General features: G+C 39.8%; 2 protein-coding genes across 2 annotated transcripts; both read left to right on the top strand.

Annotated features, from left to right (window-relative positions):
- The first annotated feature begins 828 nt into the window (after positions 1–828).
- On the top strand, positions 829–2,241 carry LOC147145750 (uncharacterized). The gene has a single exon (XM_086032365.1). It carries the CDS (start codon positions 829–831, stop codon positions 1,879–1,881), a length of 1,053 nt encoding a protein of 350 aa, XP_085888491.1. The 3' UTR covers positions 1,882–2,241.
- Positions 2,242–2,573: 332 nt separating this feature from the next.
- Positions 2,574–9,615, top strand: get3 (guided entry of tail-anchored proteins factor 3, ATPase). The gene is made up of 7 exons (XM_086033728.1): positions 2,574–2,767; positions 3,672–3,819; positions 4,418–4,566; positions 5,127–5,277; positions 5,381–5,488; positions 7,028–7,225; positions 8,469–9,615. The coding sequence occupies exons 1-7, from the start codon at positions 2,628–2,630 to the stop codon at positions 8,595–8,597; spliced, it is 1,023 nt and encodes a 340-aa protein (XP_085889854.1). The 5' UTR covers positions 2,574–2,627; the 3' UTR covers positions 8,598–9,615.
- The last annotated feature ends 79 nt before the right edge of the window (positions 9,616–9,694 follow it).

The following is a 9,694-nucleotide window of genomic DNA, read 5'->3' as shown; positions in this document are numbered from 1 at the left end:
TGTGACAGAGGACAAAGGACAATACTGTTGACTGTTGAATCAGGAGACCGCAGTGTGTCTGGGTCTTCCCTGTAGATAAAGTACCACTGTATAAATGGTGTCAACATTTAGCCTAGATTTGGTATTTTGTTATCCCTCCCATTATTTGATTGTAGAAATGGAAAACAAAATTAAAAATCAACATGATACTAAAGTGAACCAAACAGAACTGCTTATTGGCACTTACTGTATGTAAACACAAAAACCTGCACTACACCACTAACACCGAAAGACACTGTAAATGCAGTGATGGATTTGATGTTTGACTTTTTTGTGCATAGAGAAAAATGTACATGACTGTATTTATGAAATGCATTATAATGTTGATTTAAACATTCAATATTAAAAAAAAAAAACAAGATTGTTTGCCTTTGTCCCAAACGGCTTCTATATTGGGGAAAAATAAATGGATTATCTTTATCCTTTGGGGGGGAAAAAAACAGTTTTATTGTTCTTTTAATTAAATTTTTGGTTCTTAACCTAGAAATTATTATTATTTTGAAAATAAATTATTTGGGGAATGTTTTTTTTTTGTCTGACTTAATGAGGACAAATCTAAATCATCCTCTTGAGGCAAGGCATGTTTTTCATCTGTTAAAGTTAGTCTTCTTGATTAACGCCGATTCTTATTCTCAATGGCTTGGACAGAAATATATACAACAAAATGAAGTTTCTCAGGGATATCCTGTATTTTTGCTGATGGAGAAATAGTCTAAACATCAGATCCTTGTTCAGGCGTGTACTGACCATGCTCAATGATAAGCCAACTGTTTGCACTAATTTCTGTGAATGTTATTGTTGAGGAAGTCAAGGATGTCTGGGTCGTGGTACATGACGTCCTTGGGGCACTCAATAATAGGAAGATGGAGGAGCAGGCATAACTCAAAAAGAGAAAAGGAGGAGAACAAGACACATTTTATTCTCCTGTTGGAGACCACTCCGACCTCAGCAATGCTCAACTGGGATGCTTATCTCTGCTGCTACATGTATGCATGTGCACTCCTCCATGTGCCCGCAGCTTCCATCTCCAACATATCCACCAAGGATCAGCTTCCAAATGGTGTTCAAGATCCGCAATACACAGATGGGGATTCACCGTTTCTTCAGTTAAGAGCAAGTCTTCCTTCATATTCACAGCCACTTCGCCCGTACACGTTACTGACCACGGCCGAGGACTTCCCCCACATGCCCAAACCCAGGCATTACCGCTCGTCACGCCTACTTCGTATTCTCGGATCCTCTTTTGACCCATTCTGGATGTCTATTGATCAGCCATCTGAAGGCCCACGGTTCTGCACAGACAAAGGTAACTGTGATGCGGTGGCAAGAGGTGACTCCCTACCTGTCAAAGTAAACGGAACCACTTCCAGAGAGGACTTCAACCTCAGTGCTTCTGCAGTGCTGAGTAAGGCGAGAGAAAACCAGAGGCAGGAGTTGGCGAGGGAAGCTGCAGATGTGGACCTCAGTTCTCTACCTCCAGATGTTGCCAGCTCAGTCCGAACCTGGCTGGTGCACTCATCCACATGTGGATTACGTTCCCAGTGGGTGGATCTGGGACCGGCGTTCTGGCCACGCTGGCTGCGGCAGACTGACTGTGACAAGTCAGAAGGAGTGCGAAGTTGCTCCTTTCCCAGTGGCATGGAGTGCATGAGGGCTCAGACAACACATATTAGGATTCTGTCTTGGCATTGCTTGAAAGTGAGAGATGATGAGTCCAAGCAGATCAAGAGTGACATATCTGATATCAGCATGTTGCTGGGGATTAGTGACGAAATGAGGAAGTGTTTATGGAGGCCGGTGCCTTATCCTGTGGTCACAGCTTGTGCATGTAAATGTAAATGATTGTTTTACTCAGTGGTGCTTAAGGAATTACTCTTAGACATGTCATGTCTAGACATGAATTTTTTAAAACTTTTTTCATAGATTTTTTTTTCAAATCAAAATCTATTTTGTAGGAAATTAACTCACATCAAGTAATTGTTGATTATCTGATTAGTGCCTACAATGAAGCATTTTCTAATAACAATCCAGTACAGTCTACAGCACTGTGTTATTAGCTTTACGGATTTCAGTTTATGGATTTTAAGAATAAAGCGAATTAATATTGTGCCTCTTTTGAATGATTCTTCAGTACTGAAGTGTGTATTTTTCTTGATGTTTTTTTCTTCAATTTAACATGAAATAAATGTCTTGAATCATTGAGTGATTATGACACTGTTTTCCCCCCTATTTGAATCAAATAAAAATAGTTCCTTTGACACCTTTTGTTTTCAACCCAAGACATGTACAGTCATTGCAATACCATAAAATCTGAAGGTTTGTGAAGGAATGGGTAGACTCTCTCTCATCCTTTTGAATAAAGCAAATGTTTTGTGAAACACTCAATCAAATAATAAACGCTCAGTTTACATTTTTACATTTTTAAGTGGAACTTCGAGCACTTGATTCGCCCCCTGTCGATCGTTTCGTAGATTGCCAGTAGTATTCGTTGAAACTCAGAATTCCGAGGATCCCAGAATGTAGTATAGTTGGTTCGTCCCACCCACCCAATCGGAGCTTTACGACGATAGCAAACCCACACACACAAGATGGCAGCGTTGGAAGATGAGTTTGAAGATGCGCCCGATGTAGAGCCTTTAGAACCAACATTGAAAAATATTATCGAGCAAAAATCTTTGAAATGGATATTTGTTGGTGGAAAGGGTGGTGTCGGTAAAACGACGTGTAGGTAGGTGGACACATCTGCCCGTGAGCCCCGAGATACACAGTGACCGTGTTACCGAGGCAAGCTGGCATACCAGCTTTTCAATCAGCTTTCGGCATTTGTTGACGTGGTTTATAGTCAGTAAATAATTTCATATGTTAATTCCCATAGTATAGCTGTCGGATATACTCGTAACACCACATTAAAATCGCGTCGTTTTCCTTTTAATGGCAATGGCCACAAGTGTCACTTTCCCGGCTAGCATGCTATCTAGCTAAACTGCGACAGCCAACGGCCACCTTACACGCGTCTTGTACAGCTGCTTTCTAATGGAGCATTACAGAAAATGTTTTATTCTTTCTTGTGAGAGACAACGCTGCCTTTTAAAGCTTCAAAAGCCAAAGTTTAACCGCTGACGTTAGGTCGCACTTGCGGTTATGATTGTCTTTAAAACGTTGCTTTGAATTAACCGACTGCACCGTCGGTTAATTAATGAAATACACCCACACAAAAGCCGTTGCAAAAAAAACCCCTCAGTAATTCGCTATTTTTATGTACACCGGCATAGAAGGTAATTTTACTAAATGGATATTCATGTAATCTAATCGTAGCTAAATAAATTGAGAAGAAGGTTGGATCAAGACCCATTTAACAGTGTTATTAATAAGTCGTATTATGTTGCTCTCGTTTTGGATCGTTGTTCCTAATGTGTAGATTTAAAACGGGAACAACTGTTACCTTATTCATATGTGCAACTTGCGGGGTGACGGAAGTCTTGAGTATGTTGCAACGCCCCCCCTGAAAACTACTAAACTGGTCTCTAAACCCAAGGAGAGAACGTTAAATTGGCGTCACACCGTCTCTCGTTATCCCATGTTTTGTTTGGTACATAAGTTAATGTTAACAATTTCATGAATAACTTTCCCAGTTGTAGTTTGGCTGTCCAGCTGGCAGCAGTCAGAGACAGCGTCCTCATCATCTCTACTGATCCTGCTCATAACATCTCGGATGCTTTTGACCAGAAGTTCTCAAAGGTGCCTACCAAGGTTAAGGGCTATGACAACCTATTTGCTATGGTGAGTCTGCAATTTGGTGAAAGATGCAAGTATACACAAGCGGGTGTAAATCATTCACAGTAATGGGGTTTCCATCCTAATGCCTTAAAAATTTTAAGCAAATTTTGTGAAAATGTGAAGGTGAACTTGCGACTTATTACTTATACTTTTATTGATACACTGAAAAATGTACTCCTTTGCAAATTTAAGGCCTTTTGTGAATTTGTAGCGTTTCTATTCTATGGTTTATTTTCATAATTTTTGAAAGTTTGAATAAAAATAGGTGGATGGAAACTTGGAACTTGTGTCTTAACTCATTCACTGCCAGACATTTTCAGATGCTCTTTTACCCTAATGTTTGAAAAAATTTGAAGAAAAAAATATAAATAAATTCCTGGGATTGAATAGACTGGGGAAAAACAAATATGCCCTTGGCAGTGAATGAATTAAGAAGCTAGAAAAAACGAAATCTGTATCAAATTGCCTTTTCAGTCTTATGACAATTTCACATTCTCAAAGCACAAGCCAGCCTTCTGCAAAATGAAAACCCGGAGGTGGGCTTGAATCAATGCTACTCTGTTATTCCGCAAATATGCACATTGTATTCGTGTGAGTATAGGAAATTGATCCAAGCTTGGGCGTAGCAGAGCTGCCTGATGAGTTCTTCGAGGAAGACAACATGCTCAGCATGGGCAAGAAGATGATGCAGGAGGCCATGAGTGCCTTCCCTGGCATTGATGAAGCCATGAGCTATGCAGAGGTCATGAGGTGAGACGGTCACGTTCATGTAAAAAAAATGCTCATCCCATTTTACAGCATTGCCATTATAAAAGAGTTCACATATCCAACCCACACTGGTTAGCACTTGATTACACGTATGGAGGAGGGAGCTATGCAAAGTCTATTGCTGTCCATTGATTGGTACAGATAAATATCCTGCTCATGTTAGATGGAATTAATGGAATTTAGTTAATGGGCGTTATAGATGGATGGATGGATGGATGGATGGATGGATGGGAAGAAAACAAAATAACTGCTGCTGTTGACTGTTACTATCAAGTAGGAGGATCCAAAGCCATTTAGGTTGTTGACAGTTACAGTCAGAACACTACAGTGTAGTATGTGGCTTTTGTTGAATTAAATGGGAAATTACAGAATGTCTCACCGGCACATGATTTTTCACACTATGAGTTTGACACGTGTTGGAAACTGTAGTCTTCAAAGTTCATAAAATTACTCCAGCTCCGAACTGAACTGCGCCGATTGATGGAAACATTGCATATACGTTAATATGTTTTAATCGATTTTGCTTCTCTCTTATATCTCAGGTTAGTGAAAGGAATGAACTTCTCGGTTGTTGTCTTTGATACTGCGCCTACTGGCCACACGCTACGCCTGCTTAACTTCCCCACCATAGTGGAACGCGGCCTGGGCCGACTCATGCAGATTAAGAACCAGATCAGTCCCTTCATCTCCCAGGTGAGGATGGGTGCCAAAACACACAGACATTCTTTGTCTGAAGACGTGCACAAAATAAGCTCATATCTTCCTTTTTTTTAATTTATTTATTTTTTTAAAATAGATGTGCAACATGCTGGGCCTGGGCGACATGAACGCAGACCAGCTGGCATCCAAGCTGGAAGAGACTCTGCCTGTCATCCGCTCAGTTAGTGAACAGTTCAAAGACCCAGTGAGTCACTGTTTTTTCACTGGGGTTTGTGATAGTAACTTGGGGGACCTGCAAAATAATTAACAACGAATTACGTCATTTAAAAAAAGAGTGCATACCTACACACTATGTAGCCAACAAGTCCGTTAATAAAACTTCTTTTTGGGCCTATTAAAAGATGTGAGATTGTTATCTCATGAATATGACAATATTTTCTAGATTTGTACAGGTGAGGCAAGATAACCTTGGCACAATATTTACAACATGGAAGCATATGCCTTGCGCAGTGGCGTCTCTGGCATGAAAAGTTTTGAGTGGGGCCCAACAGTGGGCAAGGAGTTCGACCATTGAACTTGGCTTTGGTAAAGCCTTTGTATTATGTATTTATAGCGAAATTGCCTTAGTAACATAATTGGTATTTATTGCATATTATTATTCTTGATAAAATATTTTATAAATTGTATTTATAAAGCAGACCAGTTCTATTCACAATTACTTTGAGCATGCATATTGCTCAACAGCGCCATCTGCCTGGCGCCAAGTGCAGAGACGTCACTGGCCTTGCGTCAAATGTTTACAACTTGTTGATGAATCGCTGCTTTTGCACCATATAAATGGACATGTCTCATCATGTCTTTGATAATGTTCATTGCAATTGACGCCATTCCTGCCTGTCCACTCTATGTGAAAGTTGTTCCGCTTATGTTGTCAGTTTCTTAGCAGAACTAATGTTGCCTGTCGCTTTTTGAAAAGTAGTTGCTAGAAGGTTTGGAAAAGTCGCAAAATATAGCAACCAAATTGCTCGATTGGCTGCACTGTGCTATTGTAAACTAGCTCCTCTTTGTCTGCTGTGGAAGCAATTAACGTTGGCTCATGTCGCTCAATCAATATTTAATTAAATTTTGATGAAAGAAAACAAATACATTTACATTCCTTTCAATTCAACAGGTCATGAATACAGTATTTTGATTACCCCCCCCGCGCCCCCCCCAAAAAAACAAAAAAACTAATGGCATTCAGGTGTGGTAGTTATGTTTAATTGCCGTTAAGATTAATTTTGAGAACCCCAGTTGTTAGTCACACGAATAGTGGTTGAGATGAAACATTTTCAAATAATAATAATCATTATCATATTTTGAACTCTACCAAGCACAAAAATGTATGTTGTATTTTTTTAAAGTGAGTGTTTACTCCTGTAGTACTTCTTCTGTTTTGTTTGGCAAATACTTACCGTATATATACTAATATAATAATACTAATACTAATTATTATTGTTATTTTTCTGTGCTCTCAGAGTAATACTATTCTTATTATTTTCCCTATTTTTTATTTTAAAGCTAAAGATTCTATTATTCAGTATTTGTGGAAAATACTTTGTCAGTATTTTGTCATTAACAATCAATATTCAATCAGAAATACATTTTAGCATGTGACATATTTTCTGCTTTGCTTGTATGAAATTGCTGAATGTCATGCTGAGTTGTGACTTTTGAGGAACCTGTTTGATTCCACCATTTTATGTCACCACGTAACTTAATCCCTCTTTTTCGCCACCCACAGGAGCAGACCACCTTTATTTGTGTGTGTATCGCTGAGTTCCTGTCCCTTTATGAGACAGAGAGGCTAATTCAAGAACTGGCCAAGTGCCGCATTGATACACACAACATCATCGTCAACCAGCTGGTTTTCCCTGATGCCGAGAGACCATGTAAAATGTGTGAAGCACGACACAAGATTCAGTCCAAGTATTTGGACCAGGTAATGTGTTTCTGGTATGAGATAACACAATCACCAGAGGAGGGCATTTTACAAAATTTTGTCGGGCTGTCATCCGTCAGCGGACTTGGCACCCGGCCGTCATCGCCAGTCCGTCGTTTTTTCATGCCGAACCAAACTCTAATTGTCAACCAGTCAGTCTGTCATGCTATTTTAACAGCGCTTCTGTCAGTAAATTTCACCTGTACGCCAGTCTATCTTCAGTCGGTCAAAAAAAAAAAAAGTCAAAGTCTAACTGATAAAAAATATATTTTTTTAAATGGTAAATGGAGTGCACTATCTATCGGTGTATGTACTCGTCCATCACAATCCTCGTTGTCTTTGTCGTCTTCTACTTTTTCTCCTCCACCTTTTTCTTCTCCATCTTCTGCTTGCTTTATTGGCTGATTACAGCTCTGGGGGAATACCGCCACCTACTGTACAGGAAATGCAAAGTATTACCATATACAGTATAGTAAATGGAAGCAACCTTGCTCGTCGTATTCAGCCGCAAACAAACATACGAGACAGTCTTGAATATAAATAATTTCACCAAGATTGAACACAAAACCCACTACCATAAATGTTTATATACAAATAAATACTCATACCTAAAGTAGTAGATTCAAACAAAGATTGTAGAATTGTGTTCTCATAGCAAAGTGAAGTGACGTCATCTGGTTCCGCCTCCTGAGCCAATCACAGCCGACCATCACAGTCCCCGCGGGGATCCTATTGAAAACAGGAGCACTCATTCACACACATATATATTCAATAGAGTCCTCTCTAAGAAACCCTGCAAACAAACTCACGCAATACAGGCAGTGCGTGTTTCTGTTAGTCATCAGCAAATGGGCGTCTGTCGGTGATGGACACAGAGGTCGGTACTTGACCCAGTTTATACTGGTGGGTGAAAACTCATCGCCATCAGTGCTTAGTCCGTGATATTTTCTTAAAGTTTCCCGTCAATCGTCACCAAAACAGGCGTCCGTCAGTGATGGACTGAAGGACCTTCCGTTAGTATTGATGGAATGGCCACCTCCGGCAATCACTGGTCAGAAGAGTAGGCTAGACTCCCAAGTCAACCACTCCCCTAATGAAGAGAAACATGTAGAAAATGAATAGAAAGATAAATGAATATCATCTTTGATTCAGTTTTTGCTCTGGATAGATAGTTAACATGTTGGCATCAGTGGCTCTTGAGCCCAAAATATAAACTTGCATTGTGTGTGTTTGTTTTTAATAGATGGAGGATCTTTATGAAGATTTCCACATCGTCAAATTGCCGCTGTTGCCCCATGAAGTTCGAGGTGCTGACAAGGTCAATACGTTCTCGAAGCAGCTTCTGGAGCCCTATAAGCCACCAAACAAGTAATTACCCTCCTTGCGGGACCAACCCCCCGACCGCGCGCCCTTCTGTGCTCCCCCAACCGGCCTCAAACAAAAAGGACTCAACCCCTCCCCTCATGCAAAGCGGAACATACAAACCAGGCATGCTTCAAGTGCAGCTGATGACACCTCACACCTACATAAGCCACCCTGTTAGCAAGCTAGGACATGATAACATTGGTGCTGCCTTACTCTCCTGATCATGCATCATATCTGTAGCAGTACTTTAAAACATTTAACTGGCTTCCTTTCCTTCATACTGAGCTTCGTTCATCTTACAACAGAGCGATACATTATGCTTCAGCCCAAGTAAATCTTACCGGGAAAATTTTGGGCATATTTTACTCGATCAATATCATCCATGTCATTACAAGAAAGAGTACCAGAGCAATTTTAAGGTTCATTTCCTTTCCAACACAGTACCAACACTATTATTTAAATGCTATCTAGATTTACACCTAAGGCTCCTGAAGAGTTTTAATGAACATAACTAATTCATCCAGCATTTTTTTTGTGGTCTTTGTCAGCATCTTGATTTTTTTAAAGGCAGCATATCGTCACTTTCCTGTGGAAAATACTTGTCCATTTTTTCATTTTTACGTGAATGTGGTTTCCAAGTTACAGACATCCCATTAACGTGAAAAAAATAAAATAAAAAAATAATTGGACATACCGGTAGGTGTTTTTCACAGGACAGCGACGATATGATCAAAAATGCCGTGCTTCCGGCTTGAGGTTTGAGCTCTTAACTGTCAAATATTTTGTCTGAACTTTGTGAGAACACTATAGAAATACATGTCTAGCATCATCAAGTGGATTGTTAATTATGAATTAGTGAATGTCACCCAACATCGACTGGGAGCTGAGCATTTAGGTGGATATGGATACAGATTAACTCGGCTAATGCTGCAAGTAAATAAATCAATGAATGCCTATGAGTTTAAAAAAACATTTTTCTATGGAAATGATGTTGCGAGTGTTAATTAAACTTAATTCAACAGAGAGCCTTTTTGTGGGCAATCATTTTATGGGCTTATTAGCAAGCACTTCACCTTAAGGATACATGCACACACTCCACAAGCC

Source organism: Filicampus tigris, chromosome 6 (assembly GCF_054856515.1).
Source record: "Filicampus tigris isolate MCC_2025a chromosome 6, RoL_Ftig_1.0, whole genome shotgun sequence".
Classification (NCBI taxonomy): Eukaryota; Metazoa; Chordata; class Actinopteri; order Syngnathiformes; family Syngnathidae; genus Filicampus; species Filicampus tigris.
The sequence above is the reverse complement of the archived record's forward strand: the minus strand, read 5'-3'. Positions and strand labels throughout refer to the sequence as shown.